The sequence below is a fragment of the Dicentrarchus labrax genome, unplaced genomic scaffold (assembly GCF_905237075.1).
Source record: "Dicentrarchus labrax unplaced genomic scaffold, dlabrax2021, whole genome shotgun sequence".
NCBI lineage: Eukaryota > Metazoa > Chordata > Actinopteri > Moronidae > Dicentrarchus > Dicentrarchus labrax.
The window spans coordinates 4797133-4815392 of NW_026136701.1; the positions used below are offsets into that span (position 1 = coordinate 4797133).

An 18260-nucleotide genomic window follows, 5' to 3' on the forward strand; every position below is an offset into this window, starting at 1 on the left:
TCCAAACATGAACTACTGGGAATAGAATAGAAGTGTGGACCAGGAGGACCCCTTTTCCACCAAATCCGCTCTGGTTCTTGACAGATTCAGCAACAATTACAATAAATAATTTTCTTATTGGGAATAAAACTGCTTCCTGTATGAACTGTCCATTGCTGCACACTGCTGTTGGTCACAATGGTGGAAGAGCTATATATTCTGAGGTGTTATGCGGTATAAAAAGTTTGCAAAACACTGGAATATCAAAATCTAAAAGCTTTCCCAATCCCTTGTCAAATTAATTTGGGTTCAGTTTTTATTAACTAAAGTTAAAAGTAAATAAAACTCTGGACGCAAGATCTGGATGTCTTCCCAACTACACCGTTGTGTGGCAGCCTAATTATTGTCCACAATCAGAGTGAAATAAGATGTGTATCCGGCATATAATAACAGGTTTACCCTGGTTATTTTCCACACCTTATTTAGCATGCAGCTGGCAAGTCTAGCATGGCTATTCTAGTGGATGGCAATGTGGGTCAGACTGTCTGTCAGTCATCAGTTTGGTTCGGACTGAAATATCTCAACAACTATTGGATTAATTGGCATGAAATCTTGCACAGGTCAAAGTTTTTTACTTACCCAATGAATCAGATGATAGCTGACATGCGGTTTCAGGCTATTTATGCCATTTTTGAATGGATAGAGACAGCTAAAGGTAGACAGGAAAGGGGGAGAGAGAGAAGGGGATGACATGCAGCAAAGGGCCACAGGCTAGAATAACCCAGGCCGCTGCGGCAAGGACTCAGCCTGGGTACATGGGGCACTAGCTCTACCGGGTGAGCTACTGGATGCCCCAATAACAATTACTCCCTGAGGGAAAATCGAAGCTGGAGATGGACAGCATTTGTTGGAGGAATTGCCATGAAATTTGGTAAACACATTCATGTTCTCCTCAGAATGACTTGTAATCGTCTTGGTGATCCCCTATTTTTTAAACCAGTGACACCATCAAGTCCACATTTTGTCCAAGACTTTGGTTAATGGCCAAATATGTGCAAAACTAAAGGCATTCCCATTAGCTGTACCTTGTGTTGTGTTGCCAATAAGCACATTCATACTGCATGCTAAACTAACACAGTGAACATTTTACAGAACCTACATAACATATAAAGTCAGCTTGCCAGATCACCGCTGTGCCTAACCACAGCTTCAGAGATCCCCTAGCATGACTATAGATTCATAGTCTTGCTAATACTGGAGGTCTCAATTCAGATCTATTAACTTGATGAAGTCATATTACTGATGATATGCATTAACAACGTAAGTGGGAGCATCTGACAGGTTAAATGCTATTATGCACCCAAACGACTTAAAGGTCAAGTGTTTATCATTCAGGAGGATCTATTGGCTGAAATGGAATATAATATTGATTAAAATGAGACGTTTTTTAATGCCAGAGCAGGTCTGCAATGTTTCTACAGTAGCCCAGAAGGGACAAACTAAACACTGGGTCTAGTTTGGGCCTTTCACCAACTTCACGCTTGGAAAGGGAGGAAGAGGTGAGGGGGTATTCAGTTGGTTGCAATCTGCAGTCTCACTGCTAGATGCCACTAAATCCTACACACTAAAGCCTAATCACTTTGGTAGTCTTGTTAAACTACTAAACCACGTCATCCACTCACGATCATGGATAGAATGTCATCCGTGCCGCTCTGACAATAAGACCATGAGCCATTAATGTTAATTAGCTTCAGATGATAGAATCTGCTGCTGGCAATGTTTGTCATTTTAACTGACTAAATTGGAGGTCAGTGCTGACTAAAAAAGCTGTTTCGCACATTGCTAATATAAAGCAAGGAGAACCAAGAGGTTTGATAAGAGATTGGTTGGTCTTAGAGCTTTGTAATTCATCCAGAACGAGGTTATTCTAGTTGACTGGCAATTTTGATAATTAGACATCATTTTTAAAGCAAAAATAACAAACATTCACTAATTCCAGTCTTAAGAATTTGCGGTTTTATTTGTAGATAGAATATATCTGGTATTTGGACTGTTCAGACAAAACAAGCAATTTCACTTTGGGCTCCTTGAAATTGTGACGGACATTTTTCCATCAAACAGCACATTGCACTTGAACATATAAGCTATGAAAACAATAATTAGATGCCACCATTTTGACTTTTTGCTGAAGCAGCTTTCTTTCTCTGGACAGATAAATAAATATTACACTATTGAAGTCTCACAGCTTTCTCTGTTTTTGATCACTCCGTGATCTCTGTGATTCATGCAGATATTGTGCTAATTAATGTAAAAATGAATGAATGCAGAGTCTGGAAAATCACTGAAATTTAGATGAGGCACTAAGGGTCATGAATACATTTCTTTTCATTGTTTTTTTAGACATGATAAACAGCAATGAGGTGTCAAAACTTCTCAGATTCTGACTAAGCCCCATTTTCATATTGTTCTGTTCAGTTCTGGCCATCTCCTATATGAGATCATTTTCAGCACCTTGCAGGAGGTTTGTGCTCGTTCAATGAGAGAACATTCAATGAGAGAACAAAATGACGAAAATTGTTTTTCGGTTTGACACAAACACGGACAATTTGGCGGTCTCTGGAGTATACCATTGATGTTAAAATATATAAAAAGATGAAATGTGCTGTATATTCAAGTGAGATGTTGGTCTTCACGATCATCAAACATTGAAGACTTCAGCCTGCCTTCCACTATATCACTATTTCTGAATAGACTTTATGTAAATGTTGCCATTTCCTGTGTGTTTTTTTTCTGGGGAGTGTGAGCTATAGATGGGGCTCCACTTTGATCTAACACCGGAGACTATGCCTGCTTCTCTCTCCTGTCATCTAATATAACATTAATATTCATCAAATATTCTTCCTGATTCTACAGGTAAAGTAAACAAGAATGAGATGTAGGGCCACCCTTTGATCTAGCACTGGAGACTGCAATTTCCTCCGCTGTATGAGTAAATAACACATTCGTTTTTTCTGTATCCTTTTACAGGTGTGGTTCTGAACTTCCCTGCTTTAATCTATCAGCAAGGACTGCATCCATATGATTAAATGTGTGTTTTTGTGTTATTGCAGGTATGGTGAACTACAGCGAGGTGTCTGGCTACCCCCTCGTCCAGCACTGGAGTCTGCGCTCTGTGCTCTACCACGTCAAACTCAATCAGTGGGTCCTCTCTCAAGGTAAATAGGACTGCGCTGCTGGCAATTAATTATATAGCATTTGTTATTACTGGTTGTTTATTTATGCGCGAGGAGACCGTGCTCTGTGGCACATACCCTCACGTTCGCCGTGGAGAAAAACAACATCGTCAGCTATCAATTATTTACCACATTGTAATTAATATGACACACCAAGGTTAGCGGCTCATCAGAACAGCTTGGATACTTTCTTTAATTTTCATTTCTGATCAGCTATGTGATTAGCAGGCAGATTGTCATCTTCTGATAGGCTGGCATGTATTTTTAGATTGTGCTGTAGGTACTGTGTGGACATCTCCAATCAGCTTTCAATGACAAACCTAGTTCAGCTGAAGTATAGCGTTGGGTCAGATTACTTTGAAATGTCGTAAGTTACTGAATACGCATTACATGGCGGTTTTCGTAAATAGTAAGGTTACCCATTGGATTAAAACAATATTACGTAATGTAAAGACTTCTGGTTTACTGTTTGTTGTTGAATTCTTTGAAATCAAACATTGAAAATATTACACCATATACCAAAGAAATAGATGCAGCTACAAAAAATTCCACAAATATTCTTTTTTCACTATAAACATCTCAAAACCTTTTCAGTGCAAATTAATTTAATTTAGCATATTCAGCATTTACAGTTTACAGTTGGTCAAATTATTATTTATTAATATATATAAATAATTTATATATAATTTATTTTTCTGTGTTGAAAACCGGTGCAGTTGTTAGCATGATTTGAAATCCCATAATGCATTCAGAGGCTGTGTGGGCATGTGTGTGGCACAATGGAATAACATGAGGTTTGCCCCCTATCAAGGTCTACAGAGCCCAGAGTGTTAATAGGGCCTTGGTTATCATGAAAAAAAAATGTAATAATTTCATTTCGTTTTTGAAATTGCCTTATTTTAAAGACGTAATCAAACAATGTCATTATAATCTAATATAATAATTATTCATTGTAAATGTAAGTCGGGCTGATTATGATAACTTTTTTTAAATTTATTTTTTATTTGATTACTAATCTTTTAATTCAATTCAATTTAATTTGTATAGCGCCAATTCATAACCGAAGTTACCTCCGGATACCTTTCAAATAGAGCAGGTCTACACCGATCTCCTTATAACATTTACACCTTTACAGATACCCAACAGTACCATTATTAGTTATAATCTGCACGTCTAGATATGACCCCCAGCTATACAGCAGAAATGTTGACTCCTTATGAGCCGGTTCGCTGCCTTACACTTGGTTCACACTGCCGACCTGACCTGAGCTTGTGACACTACGCCGCTGAATAACTGCGTCTGCTGAAATGCTGCAGAGCTGCTGCTACCAACCCTATCTTTCTTTACTGTGTTGCCTTTGATTAATACCATACAATAAAAGCATTGTCATCATATAAATGGATTCTGTGCACAGAAACACCAGAGGGATTTTAATTTTAAACAGATAAAGGAGGTGTTGAGTTTAAAAAATACATTTAGATTTTTTTCCATGTCTGTGACATTCTACACATCTACCGACATTGAAACTATAGTGAAAGGTGTATATGTTGTTGGTTTATTGGTGATTGTTGTCTCTGTCTATTATTTCTTCGAACTGCGTGCTCGCAGAAAAAAGACCTCGACTCAATGTAATGAAGCATCGCTGTAGCTGTAGCTCAGACGCGTGACTGAGGCGGGTGTAATCTGTTAATATGGGCGCCAAAATAAAAAGACGTTCCGCGACAGATACGTGCTGCTCAAGTAGTCAGTGTGAATGAGTCGTTAGTTCCTCAGGTGGGGCCCTTCTGGCTTGAGGCTTAAATCTAAAGGTGACTGTGCTTTCGCAATCAGGGCCTCTCGCCTTTAGAACGACCTCCCTGAGGAAATAAGGTTTGAAGAATCAGTGACTTTTTTTAAATCGATTCTTAAAACCCATTTTTATAGACTTTCCTTAATGTGATGTCGTCTTTTTACTTTATTCTATTCTATTTCATTTTACTTTTATAGCTTCTATTCTGCTCTTTTTGTTGTATTTTGGTATTCTGTATTTTTATATTTAATTAAACTAATGATCATGATGATCATTTTGCATTGTCTGGTAAAGCACTTTGTAAACTGTTTTTAAAAGCTTCTATTTAAATACAGTTATTATTATTACATAATCCCTTTTACGAGTAATTGGTTTACCCCCCAACACTGCTGAAATACTGTACATGCACTCTTGGAAAATAGATAGTAATGTGATTAATGAAAATTTGTAAAAAATTTGCCTGCAGAAAAACACACATTTCTAAATCGGTCCTTATCAGCAGCAGAAGCAGTTTTATGGTAATAAAGTTCTTGAACATATAAAGACCGTCACCACAGGGCACATTGCTGGCAATGTTGTAATGTGGCGCTAAAAGGTTCAAGTTGGGTCCATTATATCAAATTAAACCCTTGTTGAAACAGTCAATTATGCACTGATTGTGGCAGTGCTGTTCAGCTGCAGCGCTTGGAGAACCCTGAAAGGCTGTAAATGGGTGAGGGTCAAGTTCCCTTTAATCACAAATTAGCGAAATGTCACTTCAAAAGGGCACAAACTAAAAAGCTGCCCAAGAAGCACAACCAAACAAGACTGAGCTGTAAGACACAGCACCCACTATTAACTATTAACCTCATCTCCTCTGCTAATTGTGTAATAACTCATAATAACTTTTCATAACCAGTGGGCACACATAATCATGGGGTGCTTATGAAGACAGATGTGTCCAAACAGAATGGAAATAAACCAGCATAAACATGATTTTCTATCAGCTGCTGTGGATGGCACAAGGTTTCAACGGTTCACTTAAAAACTTCACCGGGGAGCATCCAAACCCAGGGCCTCATAATGGGGTGCTAAAGCAGGTTTTGCTGGAAGGAATATATATTTCCTTATGTATAATAGAAAAGCCTTGGATTATACAATGGCAGGGAGAGATGTGGGAATGTGATGATTGAAGACTGACGGGGAATGCCATCGCCTGTGTCCAATTTATGTTGACAGAGCATTGTCCTGTAGATCTGTGTATATTTTTTACAAATAGGCATTTTATTTAATTGATTTCAGCATCTTATACAGTCGCAGTACAGTTTCACTACAGTGCCACAAAACTATTTTTTCTCCATGCAGTTTCCAACTGCCTTCTTATACTTCCAGAAATAAAGACATGACAATAAAGGTACAGGATTTCCCCAATTTCTAAATTTGGGGTTTTGGAGGTCCAGTGTGGAACATTTAAGAGGATCTATTAGCAAAAATGGAATATAACATTTACAGCTATGTTTTCATTAGTGTATAGTCACCTGAAAATAAGAACCGTTATGTTTTTCTTTACCTTAGAATGAGCTGGTCGCCTTCCATAGACATGTTTTTACAGTAGCCCAGAAGGGACAAACCAAACACTGGCTTTAGATAGGGAGGTTAGCATTTTTCAGCTCTCTTTCCAAACTAAAACTGTTTTCCCTCCAGAAAAGACTGATCTTTCCAAAGCAGTCTCTAGAGTGTGTAAATCTTAAAATGCTGGCTTGGTCTTTCAGTGTGTACGAGGTAAATGGAAGCCAGTGTGTGTTGGGGGCTGTGTGCCAGTAAAGTTAAGTTAGTTAGTTAGTTGCCTCTACTTTCTTTGTTGTTGTTCATTTCGAATGTCAATATAGCCGGCATGGTGCTAATCAAAACGTTTTGTGAATTCAGCTGTATTAAAAGACAGCAGGAGGAGGCTCAACAGTCGACACTTGGCAGAGTAGTGTCTTTACCAACAAAGAATACTACTGTCTGTAGTTTCAAACTTTTTCTGTGATCGCGTGTTTTAACCTTTGACGTAGCCAATCATACCGCACAACTGCTGTCATTAACCTGTATTTATGTCGATTTGGTCAGACGACACGTTTATAGAACAATGATTTGGTCTGTCCCACTTACCAGATATCGGCTGTGATGCAGTTTTGTTGTTTGCCAACAGTAGAGAGGACAAAGGAGAGGAGACTGAGCATTTGTTATGTTGCTCAGGTGTTTCTCTTTTGGCACAGGTCTCTACAAAAATTACCTGGAGGCGCGAGTGTGGACGCAAGTTGCTTTCACACAAAAACAGACCACAGAGATTTCCTTTTTACAAGTTCTGCCATTGTCAGTGTTCTCAAACTTAATCATTATATCAAAATCCTTTTGTTTGGAGTAATTAATTAAGTGTCATTCATAAACCAGTAACAGTCATCAACATGTTGGAGAGCAACTGTATAAATTACCAGTTTAGCATTCTTCACAGAGATTTTTACTTTCCCCAGATATTCTTCATTCCCAACTGCTAGTACTGCTCTATTTTGAATTTAAATATATGCCAGGTATTGCATTATTGATCTAACACAGTTGATTGTGTTACTATTGTCTAGTTATTTGTCCCTTAAATTCGATGGTTACTGCTCAGAAGAAAGCACATGGTTCTGGTAGCACATATTTGCTTACGATATGATTATTCTGTTGTGTCATAATTTTAATTAATAATAATAAGGTTTTATATTTTATATAGATTTTTTGTTTGCAATTATTCACGCAAACAAAGAAAGTAAGCCTATTAGGTTTTTTTAGACAAGCTCAGATATTACAGGGGTTTTTTGTAGGTAAAAAAGTGGATGTCGCATGCAAACACGACGCACATTGAGACAGATGTAGATGGATGGATTGGTGTGTAGATTTAAAGGAGGTCAGCATACAGAAATATGTATTTCATTTTATCTTCCTTGTCTTTTCCTCTGTCTCTCTGATAGCCTGTCACATATCACAAAGCTTTGTATCCATAGCAAGACCAAAGCATTCTGACAGTGCCTGCCATGGAAACTTCACAGAATAAGATAACTGTGGATAGGTATTTAGTCAAGCAATACTTCTTCTGAAGGCTGCTCCTGGCTGCTGACACATCAGGGATTATAGTGAATATTTCTTGACGGGTTTCTCTGTGCTAAATGTATTATTCTGTGAAAATACATCTGCCCATTTTTTTCTTTTTATTTGCCTCACTACATAACTTGCGTTGCTCCGTTGGCATTGTTTCAGGGTTAAGTAAAAGCTGTTGAAATATTGCATTCAATCATTCTGCCTGGCTGGAAGAAGAGTGTCATTTCCTAATTTGGATTTTTGTCATGTTTTAAGTGCATGCATTATTCATAAATCCTTCATAAATAGTTTCCATTCTGATAAGTGCAGCCGCCCTACTGTAAATACGGCCATGTCACCTCTAATGCATTTCCAATGGTGCGGCTGTGGTTTGAAAGTGGCTGCCACGTCTGCTGAGGATACAGTTTCTATTTTCCCTTCACTCAGAAGCGACTCGGCAGCCTCCCGTCTTTTTTACCCCCATTTCCCACTTTAGCTCATCATATTTCAGCAGCCACCGGAGGGGTGAGGCTACTGATTTTTACATCTGATAGCAAAGCCCCCATCGCTCATCCTCACTGCGCTCTCTGTCTCTCACTTCAGTGGCCTCCTAATTTAATTTTAGAGGAGAAGTAAGAGCGAGCAGAGCGTGAGTGCCGAGATATTAATACTGCTTCTCCTGGAAATGATAATGATAAATTGCTATTGCACTTTTGCTTTCCAATATTTGCTGAGAGAGAATCCCAGCGTGCACATGGTCATTTTGTTATAGCGCGATCAATGCATCGCATCAAACATGCTTCCTCATGGACTTTCTGGTCACTGAATTCACTTTAATTCTCATTTCCAGTTAGGTCACCATTATCTTACACTAAGAATCCACAGTCTTCCTGACAGAGTTATATACGCTGGTTTGTAGAAGTCCTTTTATCCCACCGTTCTGGGTAAAAACCTGTCATTTCAGCTTAGGTCTCTCTTAGGACACAAAGTCCCGAAGGGAGTTTCGCTGTCTAAATTAGGTATAAAAAGAATCCTTAACCCCGAGGTTTTTACTGCCACTTATTCTGGTCTAAATGAAGAGGGAAACACTAATCTTTAACCTTTGAGTCGTTCTGACGTTTCCCCGCCACACAGCAGAGGATGGTGTTGTCATATTCAGTCAGAAATTAGGCTACATCTGGTGTGGCTCACCCATTTTCACTGATACAAACTCAGCAGGTTGTTTTTTCAAATAAAAAAATGTACAGTAGTTCTGGGCCGAACTCTTCTTGTCAGAATAAAATACTTAAATGCTTATTTTCCAAAGAAAAACACATCACAAAACCAGTCTGAGGCAGATCTAGAGAAATATTTACAGGTAGCAAGAAATATAATGATGATTTAATCACAAACAATCACATATATGAATATTTGCTTGGCAAAGCTCCCAAATAAGAATATGTGAACTTACTGTGGCACATTAGTAAAGCATTGAATAGAAATATCTAAAGGTGAATGGTTTTCTTTCTAAATCAGATATTTGTGTCTTTTTTAAATTTAACTTAAGCCTTTCACTTAGTCTTAAATGTGATCATAGCTGATCATTTAATTAATATCTGTCTTTAATATTAATATCTATCTTTTTAATTCCTCTAAATTAATTCATTAAATCTAACAGCATTTGACAACAAACTGGGGCGGCCAGACATTTTTTAAGCCACCCATGTAGGTCCACCCCTGCAAACAATTACTAATTAACATAACATATCTAATCTAATACAATCCCTGCCCATACATGGTACCAACCAGACATCATCAGTGATGTGAAGGAAGTGTTTGGTCAAACCTGGGACAGTAAGTGTTTGTGGTTGTCCGCTAGAAGCTGTCATAAATTGACTTTTGATCCAGTTTTAAGCCACATTTTTACCCTTTTTAAATCTTGGTGATTTTTCACTCATATTTTAACCATATGAAGGACTTTAGTCATAAGACGTCTGGATCTTAAGTTATCAGAGGAACAAGCTGAGCCAACGTTAGCAGCAGCTCTGGGACATTGTCTGCCAAACAGCATCAGCAAAACACAGTTTTTTAAGGTGAAACCGCTTTATTCAATGTTTTACCAGTTTTAATCACTGGGTCCTTTTGTTTTGGAGAGGAGGCCACCTGTGTGGGTAATTCGGCTCCTGGTAGTAACAATGAACACTGAAGGAATCCTCACCGGGAGAAGCTGAGTGCAGTGGTGGTGAAAACAACTCTCACGATCCCACACTACTTCACTACACTTTTGTTATTGTTTTGATGTGAGAGAGACCCCTTAGTGGCAGAAATTACATATTGTACTTCTAACATTATTTTTTATAATTACCACAATCAGGGCTCACAAAGCTGACCACTGACTGATGCAAACATACCATGCACATCTCTGCGAGTTAAAGACAACTGATAGTAGAGCAAGAAAAAATTGCTAAGAAACTAAAGGCAGAGTTGTAGTACAAAGAGGCAAATTGTAAACATGAAAGTTTTCACGTTCTGTTTGAAACTGTGGATGCTCCAAGCTTATAGAGAGGTGTAATGTATTAGGTCTCAAATGCTGCATTATTTTTTCTGATCCTTCATCTGGTATTATGAAAACAGCTTCAAAGTTGTGTAGGCACAAAGCTACTATACACACACACAACAGTCCTGAAATTGTTTTAACATCAAGAGGATTTCACTCTGTACGAGTATGGTGAGGTTTTTATTTCATGTGGGCCTGTGCTACTTCATGTTCGTATGTGGACACTGTGTATAATCAGAACTCTTTGGTTGAAAGGGTTCATGAATAGTAAGCAGCTGGCTCAGATGTCCACTAAACCTGTTTAAGACACTCAGTGCCAGACGCCTGACAGAAACTTTCACTTCACCCACTGTAAATTCAAATACCTATATGCAGTTAATAAAGTGAGCCAAACCTTCATTAAAAAGTTTAATGGAGGTCTTTAATATTTAAATAGAAAAGTTTGCTGCCAGAAATCTCACTGACTGCATGTGGTTATCAGCCGCACTTTGTTCACTCTAATAATTATTATTATTATTATTACAATTATAATATTGTAATTATTATAAAGTGATAGATATAAAATATTTTATCAAAAACATAAGATCCAGACTGAAATGTGTTACCGCACAATTTACTTTACATTTACTTTTCTTCACAGAAGTGAATCAAATGGTGAAATATAGGCCTTTGTTTTTAAGTTTTCTAGAACGCATTAAAATTAAGAAGGCCATGCAACTGCCTATGAAGCTTTGGTGACCCCTAGTAGAGGCCCCGACCCCCCAGTGAAATACCTCAACAATCCACCCAATGAATTGGCCCCAATTTTTTCTGCAGTCACTCATGGTTCCTAGACAATGATGTCATGGTTTTATTTTGAAATACTCACCTCTCCTCTCATGTCAGTTACTTCACTTCCTGGCTTTGTGTGTTTGCCGCCAGTTTTGATTGTCTGCCCCGCTCTGATCAGCTTCTCCTGTGTCTTCTTATCCTCCCCTCACCAGTGTATTTAGTCTTTGAGTTTGTCAGAATATTGTTCATGTCATTCTTTCAAGCCTGTTACCTTGCATCAGGTTTCTAGAGTTTGTACCTGAACTTTTTAGATTTAATGATTGATCTGCCCCAGCTCTACCTCCATTGTTGGCATTTGGGTCCGATGCTTGTTGTCCTGTGCACACCAGTTTTGACAAATGTATCCTCAATGGCTTTGGTGATCGTGTCATATTTCCTCTGTCACCACAATGAGGTTGACAGGTTGTGGTTCTGAGGGAAATCTCTTGACTAACTACTGGATGGATTGTGAAGACATTCAACACTGTACACACATTCATGCTACCCTCAGGATGAACTATAATAACTTCAGTTTTTCATCTAGTGCCATCATCAGTTCAGAGTTTCAGTTTGACTAGTTTTGCAGGTTTTTCGTCTCAAAAGAAAGTTAGGGGCCAGCCAATATACCTGAAAAGCTCATGACCTTCCCATCAGCCTCAGCTGTACTTTGTGTTTAATGCCAGTTCTCAAATGTTAGCATGCTAACACCCCAAACTAAGATGGTGAATATCAATCACTCAATCAAACTTTATTTGTATAGCACATTTCATTCAGTTTAGTGTTGCTTGGAGTGCTTCACAGACAATAACATGGTACATTATGCTTAAACGGCAGCATTTTAGCACTCTCATTATGAGCGTGTTAGCAAGCTGATGTAGCATTTAGCTCAAAGCACCACTATGCCTAAGTACAGCCTCAAAAAGCCAATCACTGGCTGTAGACTCTTGTTAAAACACAGTTATATAGGCTATATTCTTATGAGCTGATAATGATGTTTCTAACGATAATGACTCAGAATAGATGGCTGAAATAAAAATGCAAATCCATCGGTTGCCATCACATTAGCATTACAAATTCTCCCACTCCTACCTCATCCCAAAAATCATAAAATAATCTCCCCCACATCAACTGCATGAATGTTTTTTTTGTCTGACAACCTTCATCATTTAAACGTACACATTTTAGGCTTCACAGTTTTCATATTTAAAGTAAACTAATATTAATGTAGCAGGCCAGTAAAATGATGAGAAACTGAAGTTGAGAATATGTACACGTCTCAATGCTTTTATACCATTCCCATCAGTGTACAGCTGTGACATACAGACAGGATGCACATGCATGCATATAGCAATATACTGCACAGCTATTCCATGGATGCAATTCTTATTCTGTGGTGTAGAGCAGTAGAGGGGATTTCTTTTAGTTGGTACCAAGGCAGCATCTGTATTTATCTGTGATCCATGCAAAGCCGGTGAGACTCTATAGCTTTGTGTGCCTTACGGGTGAGACAAATCAAAAACACCTACCTCTTGAAAAGATGCATTTTCAGAGTGTATCAGAAGATAGGAAGTAGCTGAGCAAGCAAAACATATTCCTGCATTTTCCCTCTAACCCCATACCCCCTTTTACTTTTTTTTTTTGTTTCTCTTTCTGTTTTTTTGTTTTAAGTGAAAGCACTCACCTCAACTGTGTTTTTCCCAGCCTTCAGCTCGGCCATCCATTCTCTGGACGGGGCGACGCAGCGGAGCGACTTTGTCTCCATCCTGAGGGAGTTTGGGAACCACTACGTGCAGGAGGCGGTGTACGGCTTCCAGGAGTCCTGTACCATCTGGTACCCCAACAAACAAGTCCAGAGACAGCTGTGGCTGGAGTACCAGGACATTAGCAAAGGTAGGACACACACTCACACCTAGTGAGTGCATCTTTTAAAGTATTCTAGTTACAAATGGATAACATTAACAGTAATTATTGGCCTAAGATAAAAGGCTAGGTTTCATTCCCGCAGTTATTTATATATTCATTGATTGCACAGATTCATAATCTGTCACCCCCACAAAATACATAGAGGCTCATAATGCTGTGCGTGTGTGTGTTTTGGGGGCGACTGGATTATTGTGTTACAGATTTAAAATTGGCAGGACTCTTACTTACATACTTCAGTAAATGCTTGCCAGGAGAAATACTAAAACCTCGCTCTTCTCTTTTCCCCTTATTTTTCTTTTCTCTTTTCGGTTGTACCCTGTTGAAGAGAAATTTTATGTGCTCCCAGGGTGGCAGTCTTTCACAAATGCTCTTGAGGCCCCTTTTTCAACCATCAGTTCTGCACTCTGTGGAAGTACCTCTTGTAGATTGTTTTGGTAGATCTTGGTGTTTAGGTTGTAGTTTGGGCACCATAAACCATGCAAACAAACACAATCCAGCACTTGTCATTGCTACAGCTGGGTATTTAACCTCAATACTTTTTAGTATTGTGGAAATGTGTCCGTAAATGACTGAATGCTGGTGTTGGATGTCTGGTCAGACTCCAAATCCTTTCTTTTAGATGCTATTTTGTTTCCTCGATCATATTGTGCTTCAGACTTTGTTACTATACTCTAGATGTCACTAGGTAAAACACTTTTTTTTTTCCATGACAAACCCCATGCCCACCCTCACCCACACAGCACACCTACAAATGTACCTGCAAATAAAATAGATGGAATAAAAAGTCAGTAGTTTTTACAGACTTTCTGTGTAGATCAGTATTTCATTTAAAGTAAAGAACCAAAAAAGGTTTAGTATCATATCGGTCAAATGTATTTCTTTCGCTTCAAATGTGGTGAAACTATTATACAAAAAAAAATAAATATATATATATATATATATAAATAAATAAATAAATAAATATATATATATCAATTTTTGAGGCACCGTTGGCCCACTCTCTAAGCAACTGCACCCCCTTAGGGAGCCACTGATTTAGTCAAACTTCAGATACAGCTGCTTCTGTTAAATGGTTATTCTGGGATTTTTAAACCTAGGCCCTATTTTAAAATTTTTTGGGGTCTATTTCAGGGTACAAAGGGTTGTTATTGGTCCAGTACAAAGTGACAGGCCCAGATTGTTGTTCTGGTTGATGACATTATGTGAAGGATCCCTACAGAGACAGACCTTTTTGTTAAAGATTAAGATTATTTTTGTTTAACCAGAAAAAGCTGTTTTGGTCTTTTCAAAGCTACCAGACTCCATCGACAAAAAAATGTATTATGCCTCTTACTGGAGTTTCTGGTCTTGTGCTGCCCCGATCAGTTAATTTGTTCAAGTTGTGGTGTTAGTTTGGATCCGAACTAACCATTCCTTTGCAGGCTGAGGCGATCTACTAAACCAATTCCAAAACTCTTTGTTTCTCGAACCCAAAATGCTGGAATTACTCTGTAACATTTAACTTTGGCTTCCTTTGTTAAATGAAAATTAAAAAAGTTTTGCAGAAATGAGTTTGTGCTTTTTTAAGTTAGGGTCGTAAAAAGTTTTTTTGATATCCAAACCAAAACTGAGTTATTTGTACTGCTGCTAGTATGAATAACTTCAGCAGCCCTTCTCACCAGTGGATCATTTTAAATAGGTTGAAACTGGTACATTCTGGGACATTATTCTTCATCACAGTTGTGAATACAGCTGCACTAATAGGTCTTAATTAACATACTTTTAATAGCCAGATAGATGATACTTGTTCAATGACCTGCTTCCAAGTAAAGGTTGCTGTAAACACTCGTGCAGCAGCAGTTCTGGTAAATGTAATTTAGTCCGATTCATCCATGTAAAAAACAGCTTCATGTTTTCTTCAGTTACTTCATTAGAAAGATCAAATTGTGTTGGCATGTTGCACCTTGGCTACACTATGTGGGCTCTATCTTGCACTCAGCGCAATTGACTTTGTACACTGGCGGTTGTATAATTCCTATTTTGCACTCGACGCACATTGGGATTTTCCCTCCACTGACGCACGTCCTTAAATTAGGGATTGAACTTGCGCTCCGGGGGGAGGTTCAGCGAAAAGAGGAGGCGTGTTCTGGCACAAACGTTCCCTGGTGCTATTTTGCTGTTTCAGAAAACAATTCCGCCACAGACCAGGAAAAACCTAGTCTAAAGTCAGTGGCGCTTATTCAGATGCTATTTTAAGGGCGCAGACTTGAGGGGATGTGCCTGAGAGGCAGCAGCAACATCGCTACCCGGTCAAGACGGGCATTAATACTTTGCCACATCCCGGACAGCTCCCGCTCCAGCATGTCTAACCCGGTTTGCTGTAGGAACGGGTGGTCCTCCGGCATGTGGTGGGTCTGGATCCTCTGCACCTTGGTGTTTGCGCTGCTCCCTCCTCAGCTGGCCCTTGCGCACTGCTCGGCCCGTCCGCACTGCTCCCGAGGCCAGGGTCTTCTTCCTGCAAGCTGCGTTACATTGTTTTGATTTATTGTATGGCTGTGTTACATTTATTTCATGTCAAAAATGTCACTTCTCTGTATTTTACGGCCCTGACGAGAACGTCGGTCTCCTCGGCTGTGAACCGTTCCTGGCGTGCGCCTGGCAAATCCGCCGTTATAATCGCAATCCGCCATTGAACAAGCGCGCCTGCTTTTAAAGGGAATGTGAGATGACTCTGATTGGTTTATTGCATGTTACGCCCAAACCACACCTATGACTAATGTAGCTACTTCAGACCAACCCATTTTAGATTTGCGCCGGGTGCAAGAGTCATTTATCCCGCCGGCATAATAGCAACAGCGCCCGAGACCCACCCACAAAGATACTTGCATTTTGCGTTTGATACTTGCGTTTCAGAACGTTAAGTTAGGGCCCTATGTGTGTGTGTGTGTGAGACACATTACAAACAATAAAATGGCACAGTGCTTTTACCTTCTGACAGTGTGAGTCAAAGATAACGTGGCATTGCACTATAATAAGCATTGGTCTATCTCAACCAATTAGAGTGAACTACACAAGCACCCTCCAGAAGCACATGTACTTAAATGACCAATCAAAGTAGTAAAATGTCTTTCCTTTTTGCTTTGTTTCTCAAAATGTCAGCCATCCATCTTTTCGTCACCTGTTCTTGTTTTCTCAGTAAGTTGCAGCAGAGAGAAGTAATAGTCCATCTCTCCCCGCCATTTCACCTCAATGGCTCCAAACTGTCCGCGCTCATTTCCTTTGTTTGCCTCGGCCACTTTTCTTCCCTCCCCTTACTTTGTCCAAGGACACCCCTGCTGTGCTGCGCCATTCACTCCCAGTTACCTCTGTGCTGACAGATGGCATTAGATGACTGAGTTTTCCCACCCTCATGAAAAGTGCATTACTCTTCATTTTCAGGCGCCTCTGACACGCTGCTTGCAGACGCTGCTAAACGATCCACCACAATCAAAGAAATGCCACGCTCCTCCGTTTCAGTTTCTTCTACATAAACTGGGACTCTTGAGTTTTTTCCCCCCAATTCATGCCGCATCAAGGCAGTTAAAGGCTTTGTTTGGACCGGTGTCAGTGCACTTTTCAACAAGTTTTTAGCAGTCTTCGAGCTCATATGTTAGTATTATTGGACATTAGCAGATTTGTACATGATAATCATGATCTCTATCCAGTACCACTTTATTTTACATGTCCTATAAATTCATATTATTTCCTGGGAAGGAAGTTGTAACTAATGCTAAAGAAAATAGTATATAGGTTTACTTCCAATTAATTCCAGTTAATTGCTACTATAACTTATATGTGTGCATCGAAATATTCTCAACTAACTAAATTTGAATAAATGCTCAGAAATTTGCCTCTGTTGTTCCTACAGTTACTTTAAATTACATTTGTTTTTTCCACAGATATTTCTGGGAAATTATAAAACTATGAAATTATAAAAGAAAGCATTGGCAAATTCCCATCACAAATGAACAAAACTTTGTCAGTGTAAATGTACTTACTGTATAGTTATTGTAGTAGTATAGTTGCACTGCTGGATTTGTAAAATGCAACAACACAATACTGCTACTGCTGTTCATAGTAAGAGTCATTTTCATTATAATTTGTATTTATTTACAGCTGCTTGTACTGTTTCATTACTTTTCACATTGTTAATATAGGAAGCTTATTTTACTTCAGCCATACATTCCTGTTGTTATCAGTCCCCATGTTGAAGTAACAATAAAAGCATGGCATTTGGTCCATGTGGGACTGAAAATCGGATTGTCTGAACTGGTGCAAAATCTATCCTGAATCTATTCTTCCTGTCAGATGGAGCGCGGTGATTACGTTGGGCTGTGAGGGTCTGAAATGATTCAATCTACGCGGGTAACTGTTTCAACCTGGCCCGGGACCATCCGTTTCTAGGAAAAGAAATAGATTCCATTGGCAAAAACTTGAAATCAGAGTCATCTTTCTTAATCTCTTCCTGGCTTCTTGGAAACATCCTGGCCTTTCGGAGGGAGTAATGAGCTCACAGGAGAGTTTGATGATCCATGTCCTCGCCCTTTGCTCCAAATACAAGATGTGCCCAACTGCAGCCTCCCTCCATATTCAGTGAGAAGCCAGGCAGATCATTTTCTGCATCTTAGCCGCTTGGGGCACAGCTGCTACCAGCAGTTTTAAGGCTTATTTATGTATATGGTTAATAATCATATATCAAATGGAAACAGATTTAAAGGAAAAATAGCTACTATATGTGGGTCTCCTGTTGCAGAAAACAGAAGTCTGTTGCATTTACTTCATTTGAGTCACTGTAGCAGCTCAATGCTCTTCATCTGTATGAATTGCAGATATCTGTTTTACACAATTTAATACTAAATCAAAAACTGTGTGGACTGCTCGGAAAAACAGC

The 18260-nt window shown here is 39.0% G+C and overlaps 1 protein-coding gene across 8 annotated transcripts in view; it reads left to right on the forward strand.

Moving 5' to 3' along the window:
- The window catches only part of astn1 (astrotactin 1), a 399395-nt gene that overhangs the window by 216937 nt on the left and 164198 nt on the right, over window positions 1-18260 (forward strand). For all 8 annotated transcript variants that reach the window (XM_051402015.1, XM_051402098.1, XM_051402178.1 and 5 more), the window contains 2 exons: window positions 3090-3194; window positions 13130-13318. In XM_051402015.1, the coding sequence (XP_051257975.1) occupies window positions 3090-3194; window positions 13130-13318 (294 nt within the window). The remainder of the gene's footprint in view (window positions 1-3089; window positions 3195-13129; window positions 13319-18260) is intronic.